The sequence below is a fragment of the Alligator sinensis genome, unplaced genomic scaffold (assembly GCF_000455745.1).
Source record: "Alligator sinensis unplaced genomic scaffold, ASM45574v1 scaffold1242_1, whole genome shotgun sequence".
Lineage (NCBI taxonomy): Eukaryota > Metazoa > Chordata > Crocodylia > Alligatoridae > Alligator > Alligator sinensis.
Window position 1 is genome coordinate 433043 of NW_005842833.1, and position 14661 is coordinate 447703.

At 51.2% G+C, this 14661-nt stretch overlaps 1 protein-coding gene across 2 annotated transcripts in view; it reads left to right on the forward strand.

The window, feature by feature from the left end:
- Nucleotides 1-14661, forward strand: part of ITGA11 (integrin subunit alpha 11) — a 146818-nt gene that overhangs the window by 99566 nt on the left and 32591 nt on the right. For both annotated transcript variants that reach the window (XM_014525567.2, XM_006035413.3), the window contains exons 17-20: nucleotides 4778-4920; nucleotides 5799-5909; nucleotides 7371-7456; nucleotides 13601-13808. In XM_014525567.2, coding sequence (XP_014381053.1) covers nucleotides 4778-4920; nucleotides 5799-5909; nucleotides 7371-7456; nucleotides 13601-13808 — 548 coding nt within the window. The remainder of the gene's footprint in view (nucleotides 1-4777; nucleotides 4921-5798; nucleotides 5910-7370; nucleotides 7457-13600; nucleotides 13809-14661) is intronic.

Below are 14661 nucleotides of genomic sequence, written 5' to 3' on the forward strand. Positions count from 1 at the left end.
GTCCACACAACCCCGCAGTGCACGGGTGTTCATCCATGCACGCTGCGTGCAGCCTGGCCAGCTGTCAGGATCAGGGAGAATGTGGAAAATGGAGCCACGACTCAATCTCTGTGCAAAACCGTGTGATTTTTGTTAAAGACGGCTCCCGGTGCTGAGGTTCTTGGGTTGTGATGTGGAGGGCGAGCTTGGACTAATTCCTTATGAGCTGGCCTCACCTCCAAGGTCTTTATCCTGGGCTAAGGGCAGGGCCTCGCAGATAAGTACCCAGGAGAGGGTAGGGATTTACTATCCCCTACACTGTACCCTCCCTACCCGCTATTCCACTGTAACTGCCTGCCTGTATGCACGCTCTTATCCCACGATAAGTGAGAGAAAACCTGTGGGCATCTCCACTTCATGCAAAAGAGAGTCCACATTCCTGGCTGACTGTTACTCCATGGAAATGGGTCATTTCAGCTCCCTGAGTAAATGCAGTGCATGATGTTTAAGTATTTATCTGCTATAGACTCACGTGATGGGCAGTAATGCCGCTGAAGACATCTTCGCTGCGGTGCCTGTCACTCCAATGAGAGATTGTTCCTCTTCCTAAATATGATTGCAAAGGAAAGAGGGCTTGGCTTTCCTTTATCTCAGGGTAAGACCATGCACACAGGCTCTCATTGCAGAGGAGCCGATGCCTACGAGGCATGCAGCAGCCAGTTCCTGCGTCCCTGCCCCCAGAAGCAAGAAAACAGTTGCTCGTTTGGAGTTTCTTTGTGCTGATCATCGTGTTTGCTCTCACAGCCTGGCTAGTCCTTTGTTCTGGGCCATCCCAGTTTGCAAAGAGAGTCAGCACAAAAAATGTGCTATAGGAGCAGCACAGAGAATCAGCTGCTCTCAGGCTTTGACTGCCTGGCACATCTGGGCCCCGCATGCAAGCACATTGGGTTAAGGCCATAAACAGCCTTCACGGTCCAGTTGGTCCTGTTTGGGTTTTAAAGCACTGCACATTGCTGTGACCTGAAGCCTACACACGGGATGCTGCGACTCAGCTAGAGCAGGGAGGAACCACGAGCAGCGCAGACTCAAACCCACCCAAAATCAACAGCACGGTGTTGCAGCAGCTTGCATTATGGAAGTAATCGTGTCGCCATTGAAGGCACTGGTAAAATTCTCGGGGAGGCTGAGGTTTCGGGCCACCGCGATCAAAGCTGATATTTTATTTGCAACCTGTCCTGACACCTTAGGAGTTCACAGAACAAGAAGTTACGTGAGATTTTGGAAGTGACAGAAGAACGAAGAAGGTTATAGCTCCAAAGTGCCGCACAAAGCTGGATTTTTGAATGAATGTGTGTGTTTGCATCTGGTTTCGCTGTGCCTAGCAGTGCATTTCTGGTCACTTTTATGTTGCTGGGTTTTGTTTCGTTTTCACAACAGTATTTAGGAAGAAAAATTCTTTCTCATTAAAGTCTCCGAGAAACAACAGACCCCTGGTAAAGAGGCCTTTGGAGCCATACAGTCCAGCAGACACGCGTCTATCAGGCAGATATTTAAACATCCTGTAGATTATTTTTCTGAGTATCCTGAAACGACCTGCTTTCTGGGGTATTTTTCAACCAGGAACGTGGATACTTAACAAAAATGTCTGGGTGATATTCAAAAAGCCTGACCTCATCCTTTCTAATCCTTACAGTCTACTGTGAATACAGACACGCTCAGATCCATTACCTTCCTCATTTGGGGGCAATAAACTATTCTGGAAACTTCATATCTTCCAGACGTCAGTGTATCCAGGAGCTCTTAGCACTTGGCTTTCTCACAGCCTGGGGGGGCACATCACCGGTCCTCCCAGTGCGGGTAAAGCCATGCTGCACACAGGCCGGCTCCTCAACCGCTTTGTGCACGGTCGGAGCGGGCTGCGGTGGGTACCTGGAGGCCAGGCGGTGGTTGTGACCCTCCTCCCGCACTGGCCCACCTCTCCACTTTTTTTTTTCAATGAGGTTTGCAGCATTTTTGCTGCTGCTTTGTGTTTCAATGGGGTTTGTGGTATTTTTGCTGCAGTCACACCCAGGAGCCCAGCTCGCAGACCGAACTCTGCTGTGCGCGGTGCGGTACAAACACCAAACGAGAAGTGTGAAGGGGCTGGACGCCCAGAGACTCAGTGCTGGTGTCCATGCATCCTTCATGAGCCTTTCCCCCCTGAGCTCATCAAGGTTATTCGTATCTTTGTCACCAAGCAAGGATGGGCTGTTTATAGACGACGGCTGGAAAGCAAGAGCTAGTTCAAAATACAGCTTGTCGGGTTGTGGGCTCACCTCACTTTAATAAGGAGGTTTCTGTCTTCGTGCCAACAGCACCCAGACAGCCGTGGGACTGCTCTTCCAGCTCTCTGCAACTCCACGTATCCCATATAGATATGCAGTCCTCATGCATCTATCACCTGGAGCGTATAAGACTTGCATACTGTGATACGCACCAGTGTCCATTTTTTCTAGGTGCAAGGCATGGCAGTAGCTCGGATCTGGGAAATCCCTTGTACGCTAGGCTGGGACTACATCAGAGAGAAACAACTTCTCTTCCTGATGGTTCAGGATACCTACAGCCCACCCCTAGATTTAATTATGGAGGATTCATGGCTCCAGGGAGCACTCATGAGTCCCAATTCTGGAATTTGTCTCCCTTGTAGCTGCCAGAGCCTAATCCTATGTAAGCCTCATCTGTGCACTCTTCTTTGGCTGCTTAGGCATGATAAGGAAAGCCAAGGCTGCAACTGAACTCCAGCTAGCTTTGAGCATCAAGGACAATAAAAAGTCCTTTTTCAGATCTGTGGGGAGCCGGAGGAAAAGCAGGGGCAACGTTGGACCCCTGCTGAACCAGATGGGGCAACTGACAACTGACGCCCAGGAAAAAGCCAACCTATTAAATAGGTACTTTGCGTCAGTCTTTCATCAGTCCCATGGGACGCCCATGCCCGCTACAGGGCCGGGAAGTCCGGGTGAGGGTGATCCCCTGCCCTCCCTTAATGCTGACTTTCTGAAGGAACATCTTGAGAAGCTGGATACCTTCAAGTCAGCTGGCCCTGACAATCTTCACCCCAGGGTACTCAAGGAGCTGGCGAGCATCATAGCCCAGCCTCTAGCAAGGATCTTTGAAAACTCTTGGCGCTCTGGTGTAGTGCCCGAAGACTGGAAGAAGGCCAATGTGGTGCCTATCTTCAAGAAAGGGAGGAAAGTGGATCCGGCTAACTATAGGCCCATCAGCCTGACTTCTATCCCGGGGAAGATCTTAGAAAAGTTTATTAAAGAGGCCATCCTTAATGGACTGGCCAACGCCAACATCTTAAGGGATAGCCAGCACGGGTTTGTTGCGGGTAGGTCTTGCTTGACCAATCTCATTTCCTTCTACGACCAGGTGACCTATCACCTGGACAAGGGAGAAGAGATTGATGTCATATATCTTGACTTCAAAAAAGCCTTCGATCTGGTGTCCCATGATCGCCTCTGGGAGAAACTGGCCAATTGTCCCCTTGGGTCCTCCAGTCGGACCCAGAGGGTAGTAATCGATGGAAGTCACTCATCGTGGTGTCCTGTGACCAGTGGGGTCCCCCAAGGCTCTGTCCTTGGACCCATACTGTTCAACATCTTCATTAATGATGTGGACACTGGAGTCAGAAGCGGACTGGCCAAGTTCGCCGATGACACCAAACTTTGGGGCAAAGCATCCACACCAGAAGACAGGCAGGTTATCCAGGCTGACCTGGACAGGCTCAGCAAGTGGGCGGACGAGAATCTGATGGTGTTCAACGCCGATAAATGCAAGGTTCTCCACCTTGGGAAGAAAAACCCGCAGCATCCTTATAGGCTCGGCAGTGCTATGTTGGCTAGCACTATGGAAGAAAGAGACTTGGGGGTCATCATTGACCACAAGATGAACATGAGCCTGCAATGCGATGCGGCGGCTAGTAAAGCGACCAAAACGCTGGCTTGTATCCATAGATGCTTCTCAAGCAAATCCCGGGACGTCATTCTCCCCCTGTACTCGGCCTTAGTGAGGCCGCAGCTGGAGTACTGTGTCCAGTTTTGGGCTCCACAATTCAAAAAGGATGTGGAGAAGCTTGAGAGAGTGCAGAGAAGAGCCACGTGCATGATCAGAGGTCAGGGAAGCAGACCCTACGATGACAGGATGAGAGCCCTGGGGCTCTTTAGCTTGGAAAAGCGCAGGCTCAGGGGTGATCTGATGGCCACCTACAAGTTTATCAGGGGTGACCACCAGCATCTGGGGGAACGTTTGTTCACCAGAGCGCCCCAAGGGATGACGAGGTCGAATGGTCACAAACTACTTCAAGACCGTTTCAGGCTGGACATAAGGAAGAACTTCTTTACTGTCCGAGCCCCCAAGGTCTGGAACAGCCTGCCACCGGAGGTGGTTCAAGCGCCTTCATTGAACACCTTCAAGATGAAACTGGATGCTTATCTTGCTGGGATCCTGTGACCCCAGCTGACTTCCTGCCCTTTGGGCGGGGGGCTGGACTCGATGATCTTCCGAGGTCCCTTCCAGCCCTGACGTCTATGAAATCTATGAAATTTGTGCTTTCTCTGGAGTCTACTTGTGACCTTATCCAGGAGTTAATTGTAATGAATTTCTGCTCCATTGCATCTGAGCTTAGAGGCTGTGCTACGATATTACTACATAATGCAAGCAGGGAGGTCGTTTAGCAGCAGCTTTGTCATCTCAAAAATGTTAACCGTGTCAACGAGTCCAGGGCTGAGCATCTTTCTCTCTTTTTTTTTTTCCCCAGCAATAAAATATAACGCCACCATTGACGAAAGACGGTACACGCCGCGGGCTCACCTGGACGAGAACAGCGACAGGCACACGCACAAGAGGGTCACGCTGTTGGCGGGACGGGAGCACTGTGACAAGCTGAACTTCCATGTGCTGGTAAGTGGAAGTGGCCCTGACCCCAGGGGCCCCGTCCCGAAGAGAAGCCCCCCAGGAAGCAGGCAGGTAGGCAAGGGGAAGTGACCCCAGGGCAGCCCGTGACTTGTGAGGACGGGCCCCTGTTACTCGGACCTCAAAAATGTCTTCTGATGTCCTTGCCCAAACTCCAGGCACTTGTCACAGCTGTAGAGCCCCTTGCATGGGTGACTGCGGCGAATTAAGGCTCCTGAGGGTTACAGACCAGCCAGGAAAGAAGCATTTGATGCACAAACTGGACCAAACTAAACACACGCAGATGGGACAGAGGAGACAAACCTGGATGATAAAACCTTCATGCTTTGGGGAGGTTTCAGTCCTGGTCTGGAGGGAGCTTCCCTGACCCCCGCCTCACACTCCTGTAGGCTTCACTGGTGCTGGGATCTGAATCTACAGTTGAGATGAGGAACGAGGAGCCTCTAACACTCTCCGGGATTGCAGTGAGGGCCAGGCGTACAAACGGCACGTGCACAGCCCTGTTCAACGTGTGGCCCATCAGCACCACAGCGGTGGCTGTCATTTCCAGCGTTACAGCCCCAGGGACCCTGGGTTGGAGGAAACAGCACTTCCTTCCGGGATAATCAACTCTTTCGGAGAAAGCGATCTGCTTTCCTAGCACCCCCGTGCCCACGTAGATGCATGTGCACCAACAAATGTACTTGTACGTGCATGTCGTGCTATTTGCATAGCCAATGTGCAATACCCCGTGTTAAGGTGCTGTGCTTGCTGCTTCAGGCCTTCAAGTCAAATTCTTGAGCCGTAAGATGAAAGAAGACGGTGTGTAAAGTGTTATTGCACTAGGCATGCCCATCGTTTTAACGGTGCATTTCCTCCGCCTCTAGGACACAGCAGACTACGTGAAGCCGGTGACGTTTTCGGTGGAATATGACCTGGAGGATCCCAGCAACGGCCCCATGCTGGATGACGGCTGGCCAACCTCCCTTAAAGTCTCTGTACGTAACAGCATTTAGACTCCGAGGAAAGTACTGTGCCTAGGATAGGCCGTAGCAGAATAAGTCATGGCTCGCACTAGTGATCGGTCTAGTGATCGCACTAGTGGGGGTCGGACTCGATGGTCTATTGAGGTCCCTTCCGACCCTAACGTCTATGAATCTGTGGCACCTTTCAGCCAAGGACAGGGAGAGGGAATAAATAGCACCGTTTGATAACAAAGCCAAGGCACAGAGAAAACATCCCTGCTCTTGTCCCTGGAGCTCAACGTCAAGAGAAGCATCGTTTGAAATACAGTAAGGGGCCCGGGCTGCGGTCCACCACTTTTCCTCTGCTGTGCTTGTAACTCTAGGGTACATGGCAAGGCTCTAGCAGCTGGGAAATCCCCCTGTGCACATGGAGAGTGTAAAGTTGGTGGGAACGATCCCATCGCCCCTGTGCTGGAAAGCGGGTCTGGGAGGCAGGGCAATGGCAGCACAGGGTGGGACAGGGCTGGGGCCTATTTCCAGCTCCCCAAGAGACTGCATCTCAGTGGCATAAGGCAAGGAACCCCTGAAGGACTTAGATGGGCAATCAGCCCCAGAGAGTGCAGCACCCCAAAACCATCTTTATGCCTGCACCGGTTCTGAGCCAGCCAGGAGCCTAGCTAAGGACAGTAGCCTTCTCATACTTGCATATCACCCATGAGGTTGCTGGCTGTGGTGCTGCTGGTGTGTGAGGCATGCATTTCAGTGAGGAGTGCAAGCCGCTGGCTTTCCACCTTGTAGACAGGCTAAATCCAAGGTGCGCAGATTGCATAAGCAACAGCTTACTTCATTAGCTGCTCCGCTATGAAGGGAAATTTGAGCAGAGGGTTGGACTCGATGTGACCTCCTGAGATCTCTTCCAGCCCTCATTTCCTATGAGCCTATGACATTCCCTTCCCTTGCACAGGGCAAATTCCCATAGCATCTGTTGAAGCGAGCTGTTGCTCATGAAAGCTGATGCATCGGGGATTTAGCGAGTCTCTAAGGTGCAGCTCTCCCCTGCTTCTACCTGGGGCAATTGCACTCTGCTGCTTTCAGATCCAGATTCCTGGGCAATTTCTGATGGGCAGAGAAATCAAGCATGAAGTCCTCACAGTTGGTTTATGATCTGTACTAATGCATGGAGACATCTGTGCTTTGCAGGGGAATTAAAAATGCAAAGCAAAAGCAAGCCGAATGATAACCTTGGTCGGCTAACTTCCCCCACCTTTAGCTTCCACCCAGGGAGACGAGCCACAGGATGTCTGTCCTGTTAGTCTGCATTGCATATTATTGATGTGGTACTTTTGGCATTCTCTATTTGTATGGTGGGGTTTTTGACCCATTTAACCCCTGGGTTTTGTGTGGCTGACACTTGCACAGCCTGTGCGAAGTCCGCTCCGCCGGCATCGGGCAAAGACAGGTTTATTTCAACGTTTCTTGTCTTTCCCCCTTGAGGTGCCTTTCTGGAACGGCTGCAACGAGGATGAGCACTGCGTCCCCGACCTCTTCCTTGATGCCAGAACCGATATCCCGAGTGCCATGTGAGTAGATGGCCCAGTGAGAAATGCCCCGTTCCCCACCCAGCAGTGTCACAGAATGGGGCAGATATCTGAACTCAGCACATGGCCAGGTTTCTTCCTGCCAGAGGGGTTTATCCTGAACTCTGAAAGTGCCTTTTCTTCCTCTTTTTTTCCTTTGCCCTGGGGTTGATATCTCTTACCCGTGGATAAGCAAGAGAGCGCATCTGCAGGGTGTTCACAAATGACGAGCTCAATCGTAATGAAGAGCACGCCTGCATCTGGAGAACCACAGAGCTCTGGTTAGCACGTGCATCACATTTTCTGTTGGTTTCGTAAGGGTTTATCAAAACTGATGAGCTTTTGTTTCTCGGGGTTGCTGGGCTGGTCTTCATGATGGATTTCAGAGGCGTGTTCGGGAGGCGTAGCCGCTCCGTGCCCGCGATGCATTCACTTGGATTCCCTTTGCAAGCTCCGACCACGTTGCTGCAGGCTTGCCTCGTATCTAATGCAGACGAGCTAGCGACCCGCAGAGCCGGGTCTCCAGCCTTAGCACCAAGAGCTAAGAAAGTCAGCTCCTCTGCCTGCTTCTCCAAGTAAAGTGGCTTAAAATGCAGTCAGCTGGGGGATGCCTGGAAATCTGCTTTCTGACAGTAATTCTTGCCCTGTTGTTTTTCTAATCCCCGTTCCCTGCTTTGAGGTCTGTATAAACCAGTCTCCCACCCCTAACAGTCCCAGTCCCACCTGCTTGAGAAGGCGGCGGAAGAAATGCACAGCCCAGCGGCAGGGCGAACCACTGTTGGCAAAGCCGTCAAGTAGGATGTGCAAGATCCTTTCCAGTGCTTATTGTCACTACATGGAAATGGGCCATTATCCAGCTCCTCCCCGCCAAGCTCTCGGCCTTAACGGCATCCTGTGGCAATTCTGCTTCTGCGTCTTTGCGTGTTTCATTCATTTTTGCATTTTCCCTTTGCTTATCGTCTTTGGTTTGACTGAAATGCTTCCTGGCAAAAGCCGGGAGATTCCCATCCTTTTCGCCTCCTCTGCCCGCTGCCTTCTTCCAGAGCTGTGGGCTTCCTCTCCCGGGAGACAGTCCCTTTCTGGGCACAATCCTGGGACTTGTTGGTGACTGATATGATAAACCTTGTGTTTGGTGCCAGGAAGATGGACCCCAAGGAAACCAACCAGGAAATAAAAGGGAGAAAGCCAGTGTTACCCACTGAGCAATTAGGGGCTTGACGTGCCCCGCGGGAACAAGCTGATGTCTTGTTTTCTGTGAGCACTTCAAAATACTTCGTACTAAAAAGCTACGGGAGAGTAAGAGCCCCCTCCAGGGCCAGCTGAAATCAGGGGGAGGACTCCCCGTGTCTGCGCTGGGTTGGGATCAGGCCGTGAGGCTGGATCCGCGCTCCCTGAGTTTATTTTTGGTTCCTGTACTATAAACCTCATGGCTCTGCGATTCCAAGTCACGTTTCAGCCTAAAAGAGCCCTTGTGCTTGAAAGGATTTGAAATGCTTGTGCAGCATCCTGGAGCTGCAGGGAGCATTTCCATCCGTCCCCTAACACAGCTGGGCCTTTGGGTTAAAACCCAGGCTCGGTGCTTGGTAGGGAAGCAAGCTATCGCCCAGTTTGCTATAAACTCCAGCCCACCCCAGCCCCCCAAGGTAGACTTTTCCCACTCCAGCACAAGCAGGAGTCCTCCTTTCCTCTGACTCCTTCCCCATCGGTGCATCCTGCGGTGCGGCATTAGAAGCAAAGCCGTGCCCAGCTGTGACATGGCTCCGATTTTTCTTCTGCTTTGCTGTGCGTTCCCAGCTGTGTGGCCTGGCTGCCCATGCTGCAGTCACCGGGCTTAGGAAAACACGTGCTCGGATGCTGAACGTGTGCACCAGCTTTCTAGGAACCGGTGCACCGGATCAGGGGCAATGGCTCGCGGGAGAGTCGGCCGTGGTTGCACGGGGCGTAAACCCGTGCAGGATATTCCCAGATGAAGTTGTGTCGTGGCCTCAAAGCAGCGGTCCCCTCTGTGCTGATGCAAACACAGCACTCTTGAGCAGAAGAAGAGGTGGTGGGGGGACCTTAATCACAGTCTTTGCTGTATGGCTCTTGCCCACCTCCTACCCCAGTACACAGGTGGGTCGTCCCCTTGGCTTTAGGGGGGCTTCTCATTGCAGAGTTGTGTCCTTCGTGTTTCGCCTGGCTGCAAGGGTCAGAGAGCTCCGTGTACGGTCAATGAGATCGATGCTGGTGTGCACCACGTGTCCACTGACAACAGTGGAGGCTGAATCAAGCCCTGAAAGAGAAATAAATACAGCGATCGTTTGGGCCAAGAAAAGCAAACGGAATAAATCTCTGTTGCTAAACACTGTTGTGGTCACTCGACCAGCAGCGTGCAAGCCCAGCTCCAGCACGTTCCCTTCCTTTCCTTTCTGTTTTCATTTTACAAAATAGAAGTGATGCATCCATTGGAAAGGCTGCAAAGAGGGTACTTTGCCTGTTGCCGTAACAGAGCCCAGCCCCTTCTCTGGTGGGACTCTTGCTATCAGCAAACTTATACTGGGGAGAGGATTGGGGGCAACGACACTGAAGCTAAGCATTACCTTATACCATATTTTCATGCCTACAGCACGCTCCAAATAAATATACGCTTTGTTTTTGAAAAGCAGAATGAAGAAAGAAAAGGTTTTTCCTTGTGAGTCTCCACCAGCGGGAGGGTTGATGGGGGCAGAAAGCGGTAACATCAGGGAGGCGTGCATACAGCACATGCAGCTTTATTCTTGTTTTCCCTTGACAGAGGTTTAAGCAACAGAAACTGCTCTTATCATGTTTCCTCAATTATAATGCACCCCCCCAATTTCCAGCAGCTGATTTTGGGGGAGGACGTGTGTGTCATACACAGGGAAATACGGTATTTTGATATCAGACCTCTTTCTTCCTCTTCAGCGCTATGTTTTATTAGGAGATAATAGGGAGACCAGGCAGCATTACCTGACAACCACAGCAAAACAGAGCTTGCATCCAGTCTGCTTCAGAAACATACAGCTCCTTTCCTTGCAGACCTGCCTGGGACTTGACAGGGAGAGATTTACTTGCACTGTCACGGACACCAAGAGACGTGTATTTCTTGTTCTCTTTATCTTGGTGATAAGGAGAAATATCGGGTTTGTAAGCCAGTAGGTCCAGATGTTCAAACACAGCCTCTGATTTCTCTGCCTGGCAAACACTCCCGCAAGCAGCATCCTATACAAAACAGGACGTTGGTGGCAAACGGCACGGCAGAGTCGCAATCGTTCGGGGCCCCTCCGTTCTGTAGCTGGAGGGGACATTTTTGAGTCGATCACCTACGTGGTCTCTGGAAACAAGGGGCTGCAGCAGATTAGATGTCAAAGCACTTGAGTGAGCAGTAGGGTTTCTATAACACATACCAGAGAAGTGACAAGACCTGGGGAAACCCACTATAAAACCAACAAATAACCATCCTAAGAGGGACAAAGACAAGGCCAGGAAAACGTCTTGAAGGGAGCAAAAGACATGCCATTATCAAGACAACCAAAGGGGAGAAGGGGTGCAGATCACCCATGAAAGAGCAAGCAAAAGTGAGAGCTGTGGACCCTCGCCACACCTGCCAAGAAGAACTGCAGACCCCAGAGACACCCGAACGCCTGGCCAGCTGCAGGAGGATGCTCCGTCCTCAGGACAACCTAAGACTTATGCAAAGTTTCTGTTGAGTCTTAACTTGGGGGAGGTTTCTGCTGGTTCTTTGTCTTATGCTTAAGTTGTAGAATAAATGCTGTCTTCAAAGAAGGGACTATTTGTGCCCAAGCCACTTTCATGACTTCAGTGCCACCACCTCGATGCTTCCTCAGCCACAAAAGAAAGATGGGGGAAAGTGTGCGAGGCAACCTAGTGGCAGATGATGCAGAAAAGGCTGAAGAGCTCAACGCCTTTTTCACCTCGATCTTCATAGGCAAGGTCGACTCCCAGACTAGTGCACCAGGCAGCACCGTTTGGGGAGGAGGTGAGCAGCCAAGTGGTGAAAGAACAGGTTAGGGACTTGAAAAGCTGGATGTGTACAAGTCGATGGGACCGGACGCAAAGCACCTGAGGGTGCTGAGAGTCAACCGATGTGATTGTGGAGCTGCTGGGCATTATTGTCAAAACTCATGGTGATTGGGAGAAGTCCCAGACGATCAGAAAAGGGCAAATATAGTGCCCATTTTTACAAAAGGGAAGGAGGAGGATCTGGAGCACTACAGACTGGTCAACCTCATCTCAATCCCTGGAAAAATCATGGAGCAGGTCCTCGAGGAATCCATGTCTGAGCACTTGAAGGAGAAGGTGATTAGGAGCAGTCAGCATGGATCCACCAAGGTCAAGTCACACCTGCCCAACCTGATTGCCTTCTGTGATGAGATGACTGGCTCTGTGGATGAGGGGAGAGCAGGGGACATGGCATACCTTGACTTCAGCAAGGCTTTTGATACGGTCTCCCACAGCATTCTTGGAAGTAAGCTAAGGAAGTATGGGTTGGATGAATGGACTGTAAGATGAATAGAAAATTGGCTGGATTATTGGACTCAGAGAGTAGTAATCAATGGCTTCATGTCTAGCTGGCAGCCAGCATTGAGTGGCGTGCCCCAGGGGTCGGTCTTGGAGCCAGTTTTGTTCAATATCTTCATCAGCGACCTGGAAGATGGGATGCACTGCACCTTCAGCAAGTGTGTGGATGACACCAAACTGGGGGGAGTAGTAAATATGCTGGACTGTAGGGCTAGGATTCAGAGTGACCTAGATATATTAGAGGACGGGGCCAAAAGAAATCTCATGAGATTCAACAAGGACAAGTGCAAAATCCTACACTTAGGACGGAGCAATCGCATGCACAGGTACAGGCGGGGGTGACGGGCTGGGCCGCAGCGCTGCAGAAAAAGACCTGGGGGTGACAGGGGACAAGAAGCCGGACAGGAGCCAGCAGTGTGCCCTTGGTGCCGAGAAGGCGAACGGCATCCTGGGTGCATGGGTAGGAGCGTTGCCAGCAAATCAAGGGAAGTGATTAGTCCCCTCTATTCTGCATTGTGGAGGCCACGTCTGGAGTCCTGTGTCCAGTTTTGGGCCCCCACTACAGGAATGATGTGGACAAATTGGAGAGAGTCCAGTGAAGGGCAAGGAAAATGGTTGGGGGCTGGCGGACAGGACTGGTGAGAAGAGAAGGAGGGAACTGGGTTTATTTAGTCTGAAAAAGAGAAGACTGAGGGGGGATTGAATAGCAGCCTTGAATAGCAGGGGGGCTGCAAAGGGGATGGAGCTGGGCTGTTTTCAGTGGGGGCAGATGGCAGGACAAGGAGCAATGGGCTCGAGTTGCAGCAAGGGAAATTGAGGTTCAATATTAGGATAAACTCTCTCACGAGGAGGGTGGTGCAGCACTGGGACAGGTTACCTAGAAAGGTGGTGCAGTCTCCATCCTTGGAGGTGTTGAAGACCCGGGTAGACAAAGCCTTGGCTGGGACGATGTAGTTGGGGCTGGCCCTGCTTGGAGCAGGGGGTTGGACTAGGTGTGACCTCCTGAGCTCCCTTCAACCCTCATTTTCTGTGATTCTATGATTCTTTGATTAAGTTCAGGCGACAATATGGCAACAACAGCACCACATGTGTTTTTGTGTGCCATTTGGTAGCCACATGACCAAGTCAAATGCCAACTTATACCTGAGGTTTGCTGATCATGACATTGACACATACCTAAGGGGCTGATTTAAAGAGCTTGGCCTGTATAATTTTGGGTGCAGGGGATCAAAGACACACACCATTTTACAGGGAATCTCCCAGGCAAGTGCTGACTTGCTGGTTTTGCAAACTGACCCCAGCACTCTTTCTTGCCTATGCAGGGGTAAGACTCAGTGATCTGTTGAGGTCCCTTCCAACCCGAACATCTATGAATCTATGACCCATTTGTATAACCAGGTTAAATGAAGTATGAGTAAATGTCCATGTGCTTTGTTGGACCAGCTCTCAGCTCAGGGTGCTGTGTCAGTGTGTGCAGACCATACGTGCTGCCGTGCTCTCAGGTACAGAAAGAGCCACAGATTGCAGCTCCACAGCTGTATGCTGAAACACGTCCCCACGGGCTCTTGAAGCCTGATCCTCTCTTGTATCGCTTCACTTCTCTTGCAGGGAATACTGCCACCGGGTGCTCCGCAAGTCGCACTCGGACTGCTCCATCTACACCCTCTCCTTCGACACCTCCATTTTCATCATCGAGAGCACGAGGCGAAGGGTGGCTGTGGAAGCCATACTGGAGAACAAGGGCGAGAACGCCTACAGCACCGTCCTCAACATCTCCTTCTCCAAAAACCTCCAGTTTGCCAGCTTGATTCAGAGGGTAAGACACCCTGGGGCTTCTCTAGACCAGGCAGAAGGCAGGGTAGAGATGCACCTTTATAGACTGACCAGATTTAACATACGTAAAGAGAGCACAAGCTCTGCTGAACCCACGTTCACTTCATCAGATGCTGTGAAAGAACAGCACAGAGCAGTGTAAAGTGGAGTGAGTGGTTAGACTAGACTAGCAGGAGGGAGGGAGGACGGGGAACAAAAGCTAGGAACAAGGGGCGTGTGTAGACAAATGAGGGGCATGTGTGCATGACACTTTAAAGCGGGTTAAGTGCTTTTGCACTGCTTTAATGGTGTTGGTGTTTGCATGTGTTGGTGGCTCATCGTGCATTAATTCCAGCTGTTTTAGCACATTTGGTGGTGTAATGCACCTTAAATGACTTTGGGGGACAGCAAACGAAAACACCTCCAGGGTGTTTTAGTTTGCTGCCCTACAGCCGTGGAGTGAAGCACTGGGCTCTGTGTGGTTCAGGGACTGTGCAGGCAGCCCATGCAGGCAGCCCGGCAGCAGCCCAGGAGGGAATGAGATAAGACGTTATGGTCCCTGTTTAACCCATACTTAGCCTGGTCCAATCTGTGGATGATTTCTTTTTCCACTATTTCCCATTCAAACTGGTTTTAAACATTTTGTGGCCTGAGAACAGCTACCCTGAGGTCAGCAGCAGTGCATCTGGGGGGCTGAAGCCACCTGCCACGGGCGAGGGTGTCTTTCTGCAGCTGCTGTTCATGCACCCTTCTACCGTCTCCAGATGGGATCATACCTGTCTTGGGGACGGGTCGTGGCCAGTTATAAAAGAAATGACGGGCACCAAAAAGCATTTATTCCTGGTGATTTCTTATTG